We start from the raw sequence: 19036 nt of genomic DNA, 5'->3' as shown, positions 1-19036 counted from the left end.
GCCTTAGCATTTTATATATTCCTGCTCCTCAGAAAGGATGTGAGTTGCTGAGCTCACAAGATTTGGAAAAAAGGCTAAATCTGCTTAGGATTCTTCTTTTTATTACTAAGAGGAGTAGTTTTTCTCATCTGCAGCATAGAGAGGTGAACAGGGAGGTTTTGAGTGGAGCAAGGCAGTAAAATCTGACTGCTTCTGTGCGTGTGTTTTCGAGTTATTGTCACTACATGACAAACGAAGTGCCACAGAACATAGTGGTGTAAAACTACCGTTTTATTATACTCCTTACTTCTGTGGCTGAGGAATTTGGAGACAGTAGGATGGCTTGCTCTGCTTCACTGTGTCTGGGTTCTCAGCTGGGAGTGACTTTACATCTAGGGACTGGAATCACAGGTAGGTGTCTTCACTCACTTGTCTGGTGGCTGATGCCATCTGTTGGCTGGGGCCCCTGCCTGGGCTCTTACACTTACCCATAGCCTCTTTATGTGGCCGCTCTGCAGGGGTTTGTTTGGGCTTCCTCACAAGACGGCATCTGGTTCCAAGAGAGATGGCATCCATACCCAGAGAGAAAGGCAGAAGTATGTGGTGTGCTGTGATTTAGTCTCAGAAGTCACATGGAATCATTTCCTCCATACTCATGTCTTCCACCATGTCTCATACCGATTGATACAGTAACACTGACTTATCCAGCTTCAAAGGAAGGACATAGACCCAGAACTAGACAATAAAAATGCCAAGATCACATCACATGAAGGTTACTTGGAATGAAAGATACCGTCATGCCATTTTGGAAAACACAGTCTGCCACGGTGAGTCAGATCTTTAAAATATACCTTTAATACTTTATAAGCTATGTGGTTTTTCAATGGCAGGAGTATGAAAAGCATCATTGATCTGGGTCTATTTGCCAATTAAACTATTCATACCGTTATGGGCCTCTCCCTAGAGACCAATGAAACTTGACTGCATATCCATTCTTTATGACTAGATCTTTGTTTTCCTCTGATATAGAAAGTATGATGTAAGGTAGCTAGCTGATACTTCACCCATTGATTGCCAACCATTAGAATTTGTTTCATGATAATGGTGAGAAAGACACTAGCAAAGCCTGCTCAAGTAGATGTGGCAGGAAAAACTCAGTTCAACATGCGCTGAATCAGAAGACATGAAAGCCTAGCCATGCCAAAAAACCTTGGCCAAAACAGTTCAATAATAAAGACAATGTTGGCTCACAATTTCTGGGGTTTTTTTGAGGAAGATCAGCCCTGAGCTACCATCTGCTGCCAATCCTCCTCTTTTTGCTGAGGAAGACTGGCCCTGAGCTAATATCCGTGCCCATCTTCTTCTACTTTATATGTGGGATGCCTACCACAGCATGGCTTGCCAAGCAGTGCCATGTCTGCAACCCAGGATCCAAACTGGCGAACCCCAGGCCACTGAAGCAGAATGTACACACTTAACCACTGTGCCACCGGGCCAGCCCCTCACAATTTCTTTTTATTCCCTGACAAAACGTTTGTGTGTTTTTGGAAAGGAGGTGATATTGTTTAATTACACTTGAACTAATATTTGAATGGCTTCATCAAGAAATTTTCTGTAAGTCAAATAAATTTTGTCTGAGTGTTGATCTAAATGGAAATACCCTCCATTTTTTTAAAAAATAGTCCTTAGAAACAAATGTATACAGAGGAAGGATTTCAAAATATGACTTGGAGGAACACTGAGGCCTGTTTTTAAATGTGAAAATAATGAAGGGGGAAAATATCACAGAATAAAGCATAACTGTGAAAGGACCTTGAGAGGGTCATCTTATCATTGTGTGTTCATCTCAGCAAAACTCCAAAATGAAAACAGTCTATGAAAAATGTCTTCTAATTCACCAAAAAAAAAAAATCTATTCAGTGTTTATTGGTGCACTATTCCTCAAATTATCTCAGAATACAAACATTCTTAATTATCACTCAAATGGAAGCACACTCCAGCTGGCATATGTCACAGTTTTGTGTGGGGTTACAAGAAAGAATGGCAGAACTCTCTTCTCTGTATACAGATTGAAGACACATTGTTTTGTGTCTTTTCTTCTCACTGTCCCTGCATCATAATCTTTTCTCCAAGCCAATAAAATACCTGGACCCATCCTCCTTAAAGTGGTGTCTCATTTAGAACTGATATTTCAACTTCGGTATAAAAAGCCACGATATGATAAAGTCTGATTTTTATGGAAGATATAAAAATGTATAAGATATGGAAGGTATAAGAAAATCGTTAATGTAGTCAGCAGATAATCAGTTGCACATTGTGTCTTATATTAGCAGTGCCATTTTTAGTTTTATTTCTAACATCTGCAAATATTCATTTTTTTCTAACAGATGTCACCTTGTATTATTTACAAAATACTGTCAGTGTTAGAACTCTTCAGAAACACTACTCACTCTGTGGTTTATGTGTTAAATTTTACTCACTAATTTTAAGACTACTCCATTATATTAATAAAAAATTATAAATTTGGATACTAATTCCTGTTTAGAATTAATACTCAGGAATATAAATATTTTTAGCATGGGTTTTCTTCTTGGCAATCTATAAATCTAGAGGCCAGTTCCAAGAACAGAAGGAGAGAAGTGACACGGGTTGTCAGAACGCCATGTCACTCAATCCTGTGTAGCCTATGCTAAGAATACTGCCGCTCTCATTCTCTGCTCATCTCATACCTCAGCTCACCCTTCCCCTTCTCCTGCAAATACCTTTTACACGTACATTCCTTTCACAGCTGCTGTCCCCACTTTCCTATTCCCACCAGATTTTTCCCCTTTCTTCCTGTAGAGCCATTGAGGAAGTGGTGGAAGTTTGAGTAGCTGGATGCTGTGGTAGATGACTGTTGTATTTCTCTTTCCAGAGTCTCTTTTCCCTTCTCTGGTGATAGAGTCCCTTTTTCCATGGAAATCCGTTTAATGAGGTTCCAGGAAAACTAACCCTTCCCCACTCCCCCGTTAATACACACATGGGGCAAGAAGGAGTCCATAACCTAGGCCTGGCCCTCAGGAGTACTGCATCCCCAGTATTAATGAGTGATTCAGGATCAGGGCAATTAGAATCTCTTCCTTGGATACAAGAGTGCTGGAATGAGACGGCCTCACTGTTCCTTTGTATGGACCACATGAGCCTGGAGCTCCCAACACCACACTTAGAGAGAGATTGCTTGAAAATGAAGACAACACAGAAGGCACTAGAACAAAGGAATAAAGAGAGAAACAGAGCCCTGACATCATCATTTGAGCACTGAATCCATATCTATCATCTGAGATGCTCAGTGTCCCTCAGCTGCACTACAGATGAAGCCCCCACTCCTTATGAGCCAGCATCTGGGTGCTCCCCTTCGGATGAGAAAGCAATAAGGTCAGTCCTTTCCTTACCCAGTACAAACCCTCACTTACAGGAGGGACAAGTCAGTGATGATAAGGCAGTCTCTGTCAGGAATGAATAATTTTTAGGTTTGGAGAAGAAAACAAAGCCCAGCTTCTCACTATGCCAGAAGACCAAAGACCTGTGTTTCATCATGCTAGGATACTCGGACTCTCTTCCCAGGGCATAGTAGCGTCCAAACTTTATTTTGCAACTACTGTTGGGAAAGAGGTGACAGTAGAAATGAGTTGTATCCTCACTACCCCCTAGATCTCATGTGTCTGTGATGTGTCAGACGGCAATGTGAAGCAGCCCACAAGGAATCTCAGAGTTGTGAGCTTTTAGAATTGAGAGAAATCTTGGAGTAACAGAATCCAATGTTTTTGCAGTGAGGCGAATTAAGAATAATAATTCTTATGTTAACTAACTCTATTGAGTATTGACAATAGTTGTATGAGCCCAACAACCTTATGTGGTAGATATTCTTTTCATCACTATTTTCCAGAGAGACTGTAGTGCAGAAAAGATAACGTCCTGCACAAGACCACACAAATCCTAGCTGGAGCTGGGATTTAAAGCCAGGCAGTCTACCTCCCAGTCCACACTAGTTTTGATCCTCCTAATCTCACCCATTGCAACTCACCATCCTCCCATGAACACTGACCCTGAGAAGTCCCATCATTTTGAATGTAATAATCACACTTTTTCCACCTCTGCCACTTACTATGTGGCACTGAAAAATTTAATCGACATCTCCATTTCATTCAACTAACTCATAGGCTTCTGGAGAGCACTAACTCAGGACATATAGAACTTGAGACACATTGACATAGAAATATCAAGTCTTTTGGTAATTTCAAGGACACGGAAAAGTTACAGCTTAGATAAAGTAGAGAGATATCAGAGACTTCAAGGGTGGTTCCCTGGTCCTTCTTTCCCACAATAGCTGTGGACTCTCTTCCCCTAAATTACAGCTGAGGCTTCTGATGAAGCTGTCGGTCACCTCAAACAACAAAGAGAGCATTTCAGTTATGAAACATATCCATTTTATACCCTCCAAACCATAAACCTATAGATTACAGGTTCGTTACATGTAATAATCTAGCCAGGAATATCAAACTAAGGGCATCCTGTGGATAAGGTCTCTTCCATGTAGCAAAAATCATTGTCTATCAGAGGTCCAATGAGGAAAGATATTAGATTGTAACCTGTTTTCTTTCCTCTTCCCACCTGATTGAGGGGGATCCTCCACAAGGGGAGTTAATTGGTTGCAGAACAGCTATTTTAACTCTCCTCCCCAGACGCATTAAAAAAATATTAAGTGACTACACTGCACCCTTTAGTTTGGTCTATGTTTTACACACAACTTTATAGCATAGCTCATAATTATCAGTCTCACCTTCTGGTATAATTTCAAGACTATGTTGTTCTTAAATTGTTTGGCTTTCAACATATTGGCTTCATTAATTCAAACTCAAATAATTCACTTAGTCAAGGTTGCCATTTTAGCTATCTACAAATATTGGAATACTGATATTTTAACTTTTCTAGTAGCTTCAAGTATAACATAAAGACATAGATAAAGCAACTTTAAAAATACATCTAGATAAATGGATATAGACCTTTTAGGATAAGTTGCATTCCACTAACTTGTTCCCTATTGCAATACATTGCAAGTATTTCCTTCCTTAATTTTGCTCATTTTTCTTAAACTGTAAGCATCAAAAGTTTGTGTGTTTTGTTTACCTATATATCTATATATCCAGAATCTAGCATAGTTACCAGCATAAATATGAGTGAACATGCTCTCAAGTACCATTTATTGAAAAAATCAATTATAATGTTTTTTTATTTGTTACTGTTATCACTTGTTTCCATAAACCTGGAGACCATCCACAGGAACGTGTAAGTGCTGCAACTTAACCAGAGAGAAAAGATATCGCAATGCCTAACACCTGCTGTATATTGTGTTCTCTTTAGTCAAATATATTAACAATTTCCTTAGAAAATAAATTTCTAATCACATTCAACATATTCAGATATTTTTATAACCAAATATATAGCATCCAGCTCAAGGGAAGGGTCTTGTTTCAAATGAATAACTATTTGCTTCCTTGGACATTTTCCAATTTATTTTTGTCCCTATTTTACTAAACAAGCCAAAGAATCCACCAAACATGGATGCTTATAACACACTTGAGCTCCAATTACTAAGGAAATTGAATTATCGAAGATAAACAGTAATAGAAATCTGCTGTTTTAAATGAGAATAGGACCCGCTAGTGGGTTGTTCCCAGTTGCAAGAGGACTCCACTTTTTTCTTTCATTCTCTAAGTTTTTACTTCTACTGAAAAAAAAAAACTTCCTTTTGTCAAGATCCTGGTTTTTTACTTGCTTTTTGTGTGTACAGATACCATGAAGTTTAGAAACAGTCATTCACGGAGTGATGTGGTTATAGTGTATTGGGAGCAGAGCAGAAGGCTGCTTGTGTTTCTGGGAGAGTTTGGTTTCTTTATGTTCTTATTGGTGGGACAGTTTGATTTTGAATTTTGCATAGTTTTCGTAGTTAAAAAGTGTTTTTTCATGGAGAGGGCAGTGTGTAACATTAATTCTGGGATTTTGACAGCACTACCGTGGCAACAGGTGAATTTTCCTAAGTGATTGATGGGTTTGGGAATTTAAGATCATAGTTTAGAACCTACATGTTTTGCTCCTTTGTATTAATTATCCACAACAATGTCTTGGATGGAAACTCAAAGCAACTGTTTATAGTTTGAGAAACAGTTAACACCATTCTGTTGAAGTGCAGCATCATTGAAGCCATTAAAGAAAGGTGATTCACCACAGTAATTGACTGGTGTGATTTTTAGCAGGTACAATTTTTATTTTGTTGCAAGGCTCACAATCATAAATACAATGCATAATTATCACTTTCTCAAAGAACAAGATATAAATAATATATGTCATAGTAAAGAATATATGAATATACTTTTGTTTCAGGGAAGAAAACTGATATAGACCAAGCAGGTGTATGCCCTTTGAGGATGGAATTTTCATATTTATGCTGAATCCAGCTCTTGCTTAGAAAATAAATCTCATTGAATGGACATACAACCTTGTCACAGTTTTCTTTTTACAAAACTCTAATTTAAAGCCAGTAAATGTATTCCTTTTATTCCAGTTATCTTATGTCCCAATACTAGACGAAACATTTATAAATGGTCTGACAACGGTTATAATTTAAGAACTTTTATTTCTCAGCTATACATTATGGAATGGAATAATTTTCTTAAGATTTATGTGAATACTCCTTGATTTTTTTCAAAACTATCTTTTTAAACTATGCTTCCTTTTTAGTTTTCAGCCTGGCGTTTTGAGTTAAACTCTTTGCATAAGGGATGCTCCTAGGCTCATAAGAGTAGTCTGAGACACTAACAGTACTTCCACTCTCCTCTTAGCTAGAATTATGGTTTTTCATCTTCATTGCTTCCTCCTGCATGGCTGTTTTATTTCTGCATTTTTTTCTGACCTCTCACTAGATCCTATCTTCCAGAAGTTGTTACCAGAGCAGGAAAATGGAGTTAATGTAGAGAGTTGATCTCAAGGTTAGATGCATGCAGTTCTGGTCCCAAAGAGACAGAATGGACAATGCTCTCCTTACTGTGACGGGAGAACAGGAATATCAAGAGATGGGACATATCTGGTGGCCTAGTGGTTAAGTTTGGTGCACTCTGCTTTGGTGGCCCAGGTTAAATTCCAGGGTGCAGACATACACCACTCATCAGTGGCCATGCTGTGGCAGTGGCTCACATACAAAAAGGAAAAAAAAAAGAGGAAGATTGGCAATAGATTTTAGCTCAGGGCAACTATTCGTCAGCAAAAAAAAAAAAAAAAGAGAGAGAGATGGGACATATCTGAGAGGCAGTGGCACTTGCACAAATGCATTGTCTGGAACAATGAAGGAATGGCAATATAACCACTGCTTCACAGCAGTACACTCACACCTTCACACACACACGTGCATGAAGGCACACACACTGACTCACACAACTATCACACACACATGCACACTTACAAACACAGATACATGTGCACATATACACTGCTGATAAAGAAACACATTTGTGTGTTATTTTTCCTACCATACATGATTCACTTTGCTACTCTTTAAAATGTGCCCTGAAATTACATATCTATCCTCTTTTCTCTTTGAATTTGGGGAAACTGGTGTTAATCATAATGGAGAAATTTGGAACATCCCTCACGGTCACTTAGAGCTAGTTCTCTCTCTCCTTGGGCTGCCAAATTACATATGAAGAGATGCAAGGTAATCAGGCTAAAGATCAGACTCCAATAATGGCAGTGGATCCTATGAGAATATGTGGGGTGCTAATTTAAGGAGAATACATTACTATAATTTCATCCCATGATTGTATCTCTGTTATATTTTTGCACTGCGTAAGAATCCTCCAAGAAAATCTCTGAGGTTTTACGGTTCCATAAAGAGGTTTTTATAGTTCCCATTTCAGTAGGGTTTGTTCCTAGAACTGTTCCCTATATAGATATCCCTCTTATGACAGTCAAGATTTTTAACCATGGGGTGAATGTCAACAAATATTTAAGCCATTCCTATACACATTTATCTATAAGAATACAGGGACACCTAAAAAAAATCAATGAAATTTAAGAAATGCTCAAAGGAGAACTTCATTTTCATTAGGAAAACCCTTGCCTTGCTGACTTAAGTCATCTGTGTTAGATGTCAAGAAAATATGGAATTTAGCTAAACGTCATCACAGTAAAATTCTGAAGCCACATATAAAATCTTTAATGCAAGGTCTGTTTCCAAAAGGAGAGAATATATACACAAGAGAGAGCACACAGTGAACAGAACTTACAGACGTAGTCATGTCTATAGTTATTTAGATCTTTACAACTGATTTTCCTACTAAATTCCAGAAAGTGCTACCCTAATAACATATAGGCTTAAAGAAGAGATGGGTGTTATTTCTAAATTATCCCTTTCTTCTGCCCAGGCAAATGAAAGAAAAAGCCATTACCTCTGAAAACTAAGTTTCAGGAGAAAGAAGAGGGAATTTATATATCATCTAGAAGTTTTAAGAAAATTACCCTAAATGTGCTGCTCATGGCATTATCCTCAGCAGGTATGCTTTTCATAAACACAGTGCAAGATATGTCCAAGCAACACAAATGACATAATGTCCTCCTTCAGCCCACAATTAGGAACAATTGTACTTCCTGCTGAATGCTACTAAATAATATCTCAAGATCTACATGAGCAAAATGCCCTCCCTCCATGAATAGAAAGAATCTAGTAATAGCTATATATTCATAAAGAGATGCGGTATAGAAACTAGATTCTGCCAAGGCTACAACCTGGAAGCAAGTTAAATATTTCGTGATTCATTAACACATGAGTTATGAGCACTGTTAAAGAACTAAACGGTGCTCAGGGAGTCTGAAAGATATGGTGCCATGACTGATTCCCAGAGAAGTTTACGTTGCAGCGAAATGTTTCAGCATCAACTCTAAATAACTCAAATATTTAGTACATCCTTAGTGTGCCCTTGGGAAACTGCCTGGCTGGAAGGCAAGCTGATTCCCAATGTGTACATATACCATTATTTACAGATGAAACTATATATACTTTAGGTGGTATCTAAACTACCTTATGTTTCTTAACATCAAGACACACTTTATCATGAGATTATTTATCTGAATAGCATGGTAAAAAAACAAAATATAGTTTTCAAGAAACTAAACTATGTTGGAAACCACCTTTTGCAAGTTTAAGTAACTTCATAAATATCAAGATAATTTCTACTATAAACATCACACATCCCAGGCGTGGGTCCATGTCATACTTAAGTTGGAATCCTCACCACATAGCCACATGAAAAGTGTGTCCAAATACTATAAAGTGAGCTGGGCATGGGCCCTGGAAATGGTACTTGTTCTTACTGAGGTTGTTGCTGTCGATGTCAAGCATCTGAATTGGATGCCCACTAAGCTCTGAAACCTATGTTTTGTTTTTTCTTTTCCTGTTTTCTAAACAGAGTTTTTCAAACCACATTGCATAGGAAGGCCACAGCAGATGGCTCCTGAACTAAACCTGGGTAACCAGAAGAAAAAGGCTTGTTTCTTTGACCATCAAAGGAACTGGGAGTCAACTTTGCTTCCCTGCCCTAGAGAGGGGTTGTATTTGCTTGCTCAGGTCTTTTGTATTCCATCCCTACAACCTTGATGCTTCCACTGACCTGGGTCACTAATGCAACCTGTATCTTATGACTTTAAACCATGAGATTTCTAAAAGTTTGTTAAAAATTTTCCCTTTCCATCTCAGACTGCAGTAGTAATCTGAGTTAAACCTAGATCATTGAACTCTTCTCTTCCTAGAGAACTATGAGACATCTCCATGACTAGTCATACTGGTTTATTTATCCCATCAACATCCTTCATGTAAGCAGGATCCTGAAGTGTATTTCTGACTCTACTAGTGCTCTGTCGCTCCATCCTCATCTTAATGGGAAAGCAGAAGTCCCTGAAACACCGCTTGAAGTTTTCATCAAGAAAGGCATAAAGAATGGGGTTCAGGCTGCTGTTGGTGTAACCTAAGGCGATGCAGAAGTAATAGCTGGAGAGGGCAGCCGTGCTGTGGGAGGTACTCCCCAGAGCCTCCACAAGAATAAAAATGTGAATGGGAGTCCAACAGATGATGAAGACTGCCACCACCACAAGGACAAGCCTGGTGATCCGACGGAGGTTGCGATCTTTCTCTCGGGAGCCAGAAAGGAGTCGGACGCTCTTTAAGCGCAGGATCATCAGGGTGTAGCAGATAATGATGATGAGGACAGGAATCACGAAGGCAAAGATGAAGACGCAGATCTTCATGAAGAGGTCCCACCAGGAGTAATCATCATCCGGGAACTGCAAGGAGCACTCGATGACATCCACGTCTGGAAAAGGTGAACAAAACAAAACCAGAAGAAGAAAATCTACTCATATTACTGTGGCTGCAAAGAGTTTTAAATGTAAATTTTAACACCTTTGGTTGCGAAGGTCCAATTATAGTATAAGATGATATTACCTAAAGCAGATCACCAAATCAGGAATGAATGCCACATTTATTAACCATCTTATTTTTGTGCATAAAACAATGAAGGGAGAGAGTCACCATTTATTGGTAACATACACGAGGCCATAGAATGAGTAAGATTAGCTAGCAACGTGAATTATCTAGTTGTGGAAACTCATTTGAAATTGATGAAGAAGAAGTTGATGGAGCTTCCAGAAGAGCTAAATTGCTAATTTACAGCATGGGCACTTACTTGCATTTCCATTTATTAACAGTTCTCCCAGACCTAATAAAAGGTTGTATCTATTTGTAATAAATGACTAAGTATTTTAGATCTAGTCATTCAATTTGACAAAAGCCAACTTGTCTGAAAAACATTAACTGGCTTACAAGAAATCATTATGCAGGTCGATAAAAATTTATATAAAATTTGTCTAAATATGACCTAGGTATTGTGATTGAACGGAACCAATGGTGAACATTATGATTAAGGGCATTGCTGAAACATGAGTAAAACTTTTGGAGAAGAGGGAGAAGGAAGAGGAGGAGAAGAAAGAAAATAAAAGGAGGAGGAGGAAGAAGAGAATCATCATCATCATCAAGGAAATTAAAAAAATCAGGCACATTTTAAATTTTTTGCCAACATTGATTACGTAATTCAGATAAAATAAATATTTTTATATGATTACATAGAAAACTGCTTATTTGCTCTGCTTCTCTTTGCTGGATAGTATCTCTTTGTAGTGACCATAATATTAGAAAGAGCAGAGGCCAGAAAGAGGAAAGACCCAGGATAAATACCTTTTATAATACATTCACTGGGGGCCTGCTTACCCCTCCATGGATCCCCTTTTCCCCAAGCATCAACTTTTTCTCCTTGCCTCTGATCAGTCATTGAGCACAGAGTAGGCAAAACTCTCTTTGTCCTGATCCTTCCTTACACAAAAAGTAATCATGAACAATACTATGAATGTAATTTTTATAATAAAAATATTTTCTTCTGATATTGGAAAAATCTGCTTCAAAAATAGCATAGGAATATTTTTTAAAATAATGAAACTGCTCTCATATGGGGCAACAAAAGACCTCGAATTGCTAAAGCAATCCTGAGAAAAAAGAACAAAGCTGGAGGCATCACAATCCCTGACTTAAAAACATACTACTAAGCTACAGTAATCAAAACAGCATGGAACTGGTACAAAAACAGATGCACAGATCAATGGAACAGAATTGAAAGCCCAGAAATAAAACCACACATCTATGGACAGCTAATCTTCGACAAAGGAGCTGAGGGCATGCAATGGAGAAAAGAAAGTCTTTTCAACAATTGGTGCTGGAAAAACTGGACAGCCACATGTAAAAGAATGAAAATTGACCATTCTTTTTCACAATTTGCAAAAATAAAGTCAAAATGGATCAAAGACCTAAAGGTAAGACCTGAAACCATGAGGCTTCTAGAAGAAAATGTAGGCAGTACACTCTTTGACATCAGTATTAGAAGGATCTTTTCAGACACCATGTCTTCTCGGACAAGGGAAACAATAGAAAGAATAAACAAATGGAACTTCATCAGACTAAAGAGCTTCTTCAAGGAAAGGGCAAATAGGATTGAAACAAAAGAACAACTCACCAACTGGGAAAAAATATTTGCAAATCATATATCTGACAAAGGGTTAACCTCCATACTATATAAAGAACTCACACAGCTCAACAACAAAAAATCAAACAACCTGATCAAAAAATGGGCAGGAAACATGAACAGACATTTCTCCAAAGAAGATATAAGGATGGCCAATAGACACATGAAAAGATGCTCATCATCACTGATCATCAGGGAAATGCAAATCAAAACTACACTAAGATATCACCTTACACCTGTTAGAATGGCAAAAATAACCAAAACAAAAAGTAACAAATGTTGGAGAGGTTGTAGAGAAAAAGGAACCCTCATAAACTGCTGGTGGGAATGCAAACTGGTGCAGCCACTACGGAAAACAGTATGGAAATTTCTCAAAAAACTAGAAATAGAAATACCATATGACCCAGCCATCCCACTACTGGGTATCTATGCAAAGAACTTGAAATCAGCAATTCCAAAAGTCCCACGCACCCCTATGTTCATTGCAGCATTGTTTACAATAGCCAAGACATGGAAGCAACCTAAGTGCCCATCAACTGATGATTGGATAAAGAAGATATGGTATATTCACAATGGAATACTACTCAGCCTTAAAAAGGGATAAAATCATCCCATTCACAACAACGTGGATGGACCTTGAGGGTATTATGTTAAGTGAAATAAGCCAGATAGAGAAAGACAATCTCTGTATGACTCCACTCATATGTAGAGGTTAAACATGTAGACAAAGACAACTGATTAGTGGTTACCAGGGGAAAGGTGGTTGGAGGTCGGCACAAAGTGGGAGGTGGTGCACCTACAACACAACTGACAAACAATAATGTATAACTGAAATTTCACAAGTTGGTAAACTATCATAATCTCAATAAAAAGTTAAAAAATGAAACTTCTCTATTAATAATGTTTTCTAAAATATTTTAAATGTGGTCTTAATCAAACACCCTTTAGTAAAACAAAATGTTATCTTCTTAGAATTTCAATTAGACATACTTTAAAATATAAAACTATAATCATTTTGGTCAATTAATAAATGTGACTATCTTAGAGACATACCTTTTATCAATTAAATACCAGATCAAACCTTTGAGTAGTGAATGAAAGCTCCCAAAGTAACTTGTTTTTTGATTCTCTAAAAAAATCATTGTCCAAAGTACTATTACTATGAAGACTATTAGAAATGAACGAGCATCTCTTTTAATTTTTGCTTTAGTGTTTATGGAAATGACAACAGTTAAAATCAGTTTTTAAAATCATCACTATTATCATCAAAAAACATTTTTTTGATATTGATAAAACAACTTTTGATGGCTGGCAGATTGCAAAAATTTGATTTTAAAAAATATCCTATTCTAGGTTTGATTTGTCTGTTGACGCTAGCTTCCTTGAACGTAGGGAAAGGTTTTTTTTTTCTGTTTAACAATTGTGTATTCTGATATTGTCTCTTTCTTGTGGTTGACCTCAGGTTAAATGCCACTTCAGAAACATTTATATAGAGACTGTTATATATGAATAGTCTTCTCCCCTGCAACTTATATTCTCTTTATATATCATATTCACCCTATTTATTTCCTAGACAGAAACTCTTCTGTAACAATGTGTTACCTTTCCTAACATTTTTCTCTCCATCTAGAGTATAAACTACACTAGGCTAGGTACCCAGCCTGCCTTATTCAATATTTAATCCTTGCCACGTAGAGTGGCAGGAACATACGGTGCTTAAGAAGAATTATGAAGAATAAGATGTTAAATAAATGAACACAAGACTACCACATGGAAGTCCTTGACAATATAGACTGATTACAGTAGTTATTATGGAAGATTAACCTGCTAAGATAAGCAAGGCAACACAAGGGCTGATGTTTAATTTGGATACATCTTTTAACTCTGAGAATAAGCTTCCTCTTGAACAAATTGTCTTGCATGTAGTAGGAGCTCAACAAGTATTTGATGAGTGGGTAAAATAATCACCTACAGATACTTTTACAAGACTTTGGAAAGCATCCAACTATAGCATTGGAAATGTCCTCCAGTAATGTCAATGAAGTTGAATTTATACCATCAAAGAGAAAGGGAGAGTACTGAAGCAATTATCGAAGAAATTCAAGTCTGAGCAGACCATTTTTATTAAGTGTTCTCTTTCAGGAAAATGAGTCCATCTTTAGCTTTAAGGACACAGAGAGGTTGGAAGCAAACGAATAGAAAAAGAGGGTCCATACAAATGGTAAACAAAAGAAAATGAGGGTAGCTAAATTTCTAACAGACAAAATAGACTTTAAGTTAAAAATTGTCACAAGAGGCAAAGAATGTCATTATATAATTATAGAAGGGTCAATTCATCAAGAGGAGATAGTTGTAAACATATATACACCCAACATTGGAGCACCTAAACATATACAGCAAATATTAACAGAATTGAAGTAAGACATAGATAGCAATACAATAATAGTAAGGAATTCAAAAGCCCACTTTCAACAATAGATATATTATCCAGATAGTAAATCCATAAAGCAATAGCAGACTTGAACAATACTATAAGTAAAATGGACCTAACAAGCATATACAAAACATTCCATCCAACAGCAGGAGTATGCACATTCTTCTCAAGCACACACAGATCATTCTCCAAGATAGATCAAATGAAGGCCACAAAACAAGCCTTAAGAAATTTAAGAAGACTGAAATCACATCAAGTATCTTTTCTAACCACATGAAAATAGAAATCAATAACAGTAGGAAAATTAGAAAATTTACAAATATGTAGAAATTAAACAACACACTCCTGAACAACCAATGGGTCAAAGAAGTAATCAAAAGGGAAATCAAAAAATCTCTTCAGGTAAATGAAAATAGAAACACATATACCAAAGCTGATGAAATGCATGAAAAGCAGTTCTAAGAGGTATGTTTATAGCAATAAATACCTACATTAAGAAAAAAGAAAGACTTAAAATAAACAACCTAACTTTAAACCTCAAGGAACTAGAAAAAGAAGAACAAACTAAGCTCAAAGTTAGCAGATGGAAGAAAATAATAAAGATTAGGACAAAAATAAATGAAATATAAACTAGAAAAAAACAATTAACAAAGACTTGGTTTTTTGAAAACATAAAAAATAGACTAACTCTTAGTTAGACTACCTAAGGAAAAAAAATACTCAAATAAATAAAATTATAAATGAAAGAAGAGACATTACAACTGATAACAGAAATACAAAGGATCATAAGAGACTCCTATGAAAAATTATATGTCAACAAATTAGATAACCTAGAAGAAATGGCTAAATTCCTAGACACATACAACCTACCAAGACTGAATCATAACAAAGTAGAAAATATGAACAGACCAATAATGAATAAGGAGACTGAGAGTGAATCAATAACCTTCTAACAAAGAAAAGCCAAGTACCAGATGGATTTACTGCTGAGTTCTACCAAACATTAAAGAAGAATTAATATGAATCCACCTCAAACTTTCCCAAAAAATTGAAGAGGAGAGAACACTTCTGAACTCATTTTACAATGTAGGCCAACGTTACCCTGATACCAAAGCCAGATAAGGACACCACAAGAAAAGAAAATTAGAGATCAATATTCCTGATGAACATAGATGCAAAAATCCTACAAAACACTAAAAAACTGAATTCAATAGCACATCGAAAGGACCATATACCATGATCAAGTGAGATTTATCCCTGGGATGCAAGGATGACTCAACACACACAAATCAATAAATGTGATACACCATATAAATAGAATAAAATATAAAAATCATATGATCATCTCCATAGATGTACAAAAAGCACTTGAAAAACTCAGCATCCTTTCATGAAAATAATTCTCAGCATCTTAGGTATAAAAGGAATGTACCTCAACATAATAAAGGCCATATATGACAAGTCCAAAGCTCACATCATAATCAGTGGGGAAAAACAGAAATCTTTTCCTCTAAGATCTAGTACAAAGCAAGGATGCCCATTCTTGCTAATTTTATTCAAAACAGTACTGGAAATACTGGCAAGAGCAATCAGACAAGAAAAAGAAATAAAAGGCATCCAAATAAGAAAGGAAGAAGTAAAATTATCTCTGTTCACAGATGGCACGGTCCTATAAATAGAAAACTCTAGACTCCACCAAAATTCTGGGAGAACTAATAAATGAATACAGTAAAGTTGCGGGATACAAAATCAATACACAAAAATCTATTGCATTTCTATACACTAACAATGAGCTATCTGAAAAAAAATAAGAAAATAATCCTATTTACAATAGCATCAAAAAAATAAAATAAAATACTTAGGAAGAAATTTAACCAGAGAGGTGAAAGATCTGTACACTGGTAACTATAAAACATTAGTGAAAGAAATTGAAGACACAAATAAATGGAAATCCATCCTGTGTTCATGGATCAGAAGAATTAATATTGTTAAAATGTCCATATTACACAAAACAATCTACAGATTCAATGCAGTCCCTATAAAAAACCAATGGCATTTTTCTCAGCAATAGAAAAAAACAATCCTAAAACTTATATGGAACCACAAAAGACCTTAAACAGCCAAAGCAATTTTGAGCAAGAACAAAGCTAGAAGTATCACACTTTCTGATTTCAAATTATATTACAAAGCTATTGTAATAAAAACAGTGTAGTACTGGCATAAAAACAGACACATAGATTAATGAAATGGAATAGACAGCCCAGGAATAAACTCACAAATATATGGTCAAAAAATCTTCAATAAAAATTCCAAGAAGACAGAATGGTAAAAGGAAAGTCTCTTCAATAAATGGTGCTGGGAAAACTAAACACTCACATGCCAAAGAATGAAATTGGACACTTATCTTACACGATACACAAAAATCAACTCAAAATGGATCAAAGACTTAAAAGTAAGATCTGAAACCTTAAAATTCCTGGAAGAAAACATAAGAAAAAAATCTCTTTGATGTTGACCTTGGCATGATTTTTTTGGATATGACACATAAAGCACAGGCAACAATAAAGACAAAAATAAAGAAGTGAGATTACATCAAACTAATCCAAACTAAAAAACTTTCTGCACAGCAAAGGACAGAATCAACAAAATGAAAAGGCAACCTACAGAATGGGAGAAAATATTTGCCAATCATGTATCTCATACGAGGTTAATATCTAAAATATATAAGGAACTCAATATATGTACAACTCAACAGCAGAAAAGCAAACAACTTGATTAGAAAATAGGTGAAGGACCTGAATAGACATTTCTCCAAAGTTGTTGTTAGTGACAGTGAGTCAATTCTGACTCCTAGTGATCCTGTGTACAGGAGAGCAGAATACTGCTCAGTCTTTTCGTGCCATCTTCTCAACTTCCAGTGCTGTATCAGACAATGCTCTGCTGCTATTTATAGGATTTTCATGGCCAATTTTTTGGAAGTGGGTGGCCAGTTCCTTCTTTGTGGTCTGTCTTAGTTTGGAAGCTCTGCTGAAACCTGTCCGCCATGAGTGACCCTGCTGGTATTTGAAATACTAGTGTTATAGCTTTCAGCATCACAGCAACAAGCAGCTGCCACAGTATGACAACCAACAGATGGGTGGTGTGGTTCCCTGACCGGGAAATGAACCCAGGCTGCCACAACGAGAGTGCTGAATTTTAACCACTAGACCACCAGGGCTGGTCATTTCTCCAAAAAAGACACACAAATGGCCAACAGGTATATGAAAATGTGCTCAACATCACTAGTCATCAGGGAAATGCAAATCAAAACCACAATGAGATATCACCTCACACCTACTAGGGTGGCTATTATCAAAAAACCCCAAAGATAAATATTGGCAAGGATGTGGAGAAAAGGGAGCCCTGATACACTGCTGGTGGAAATGGAAATTGGTACAGCCACTATGGAAAACAGTATGAAGGCTCTCCAAAAAAGTAAAAATAAAACTACTATATGATCTAGCAATGCCACTTCCAGGTATTTATCCAAAAGAATTGAAATCAGGATCACAAAAGATACCTGCATTCTCACATTCACTGCAGCATATATTTTGCATATTGCATCACAATAGCCAAGATATGGAAGCCAGCTAAATGTCCATCAATGGATGAATGGATAAAGAAAATGTGGTATACATAATGGAATATTACTCAGCTTTTAAAAAGAAGGAAATCTTGCCATTTGCGATAACCTGGATGGACCTGGTGAACATTATGCTGAGTGAAATAAGCCAGACACAGAAAGACAAATACAGGACAATCTCACTTACATGTATAATTTAAAATAGTCAAAATCATAGGAGAGTAGAATGCTGGTTTCCAGGGGCTGGTGGGAAGGCGGAAATGGAAGGTGATGGTCAAAGGACACAAAGTTTCAGTTATGAGTAAATAATTTCTGGAGATCTACTATGCAGCATAGGTCCTATAGCTAACAATACTGTACTGTACACTTAAAATTCACTAAGAGGATAGATTTTATGTTAAATGTTCTTACCACACACACAAAAATAATAATAAAAGGGGCAGGAACAAACTTTGAGAAGTGATAGATATGTCTATGGCCTTGATCGGGTGATAGTTTCAAATGTGTATACTTAGCCCCAAACTCAAGTTGTATACATTAAAAATGTACAGCTTTTACATGCCAATCATTACTCAACAAAGTAATTTTTTTAAAGTAGTCTTTCTTTTCCTTTCACATTAATATTAGAGGGTCATAGCTTTCTTGGGCACATGTTCCAATGTCTCATGCTGTTGTAATTATAGAGTTAGTTCTAATATCTAAACTAAAGCTTTCCTTGTGTATATTCTTTTTGTTAAGAATACTTCTGTTTCTGTTCGTATTATTATAGTAATTCTTAGCTATCATAATAATATTAACAGACAGGCTATGAATTATCCCCCAAAATATTGTATACATGTATAATAT

The 19036-nt window shown here is 36.5% G+C and overlaps 1 protein-coding gene across 2 annotated transcripts in view; it reads right to left on the bottom strand.

The window, feature by feature from the left end:
* Positions 1 to 6251: 6251 nt before the first annotated feature.
* Positions 6252 to 19036, bottom strand: part of OPRK1 (opioid receptor kappa 1) — a 32267-nt gene continuing 19482 nt past the window's right edge. Inside the window, exon 4 of one of the 2 annotated variants that reach the window (XM_014838770.3) lies at positions 6252 to 10376. In XM_014838770.3, the coding sequence (XP_014694256.1) occupies positions 9844 to 10376 (533 nt within the window). In that variant the 3' untranslated portion in view covers positions 6252 to 9843. The remainder of the gene's footprint in view (positions 10377 to 19036) is intronic. The other variant, XM_044744148.2, reaches the window with a different exon arrangement.

This window comes from Equus asinus, chromosome 12, assembly GCF_041296235.1.
Source record: "Equus asinus isolate D_3611 breed Donkey chromosome 12, EquAss-T2T_v2, whole genome shotgun sequence".
In the NCBI taxonomy this organism is placed as follows: Eukaryota; Metazoa; Chordata; class Mammalia; order Perissodactyla; family Equidae; genus Equus; species Equus asinus.
Note: the sequence above shows the minus strand (reverse complement) of the source record. Positions and strands in the feature narration are given on the sequence as shown.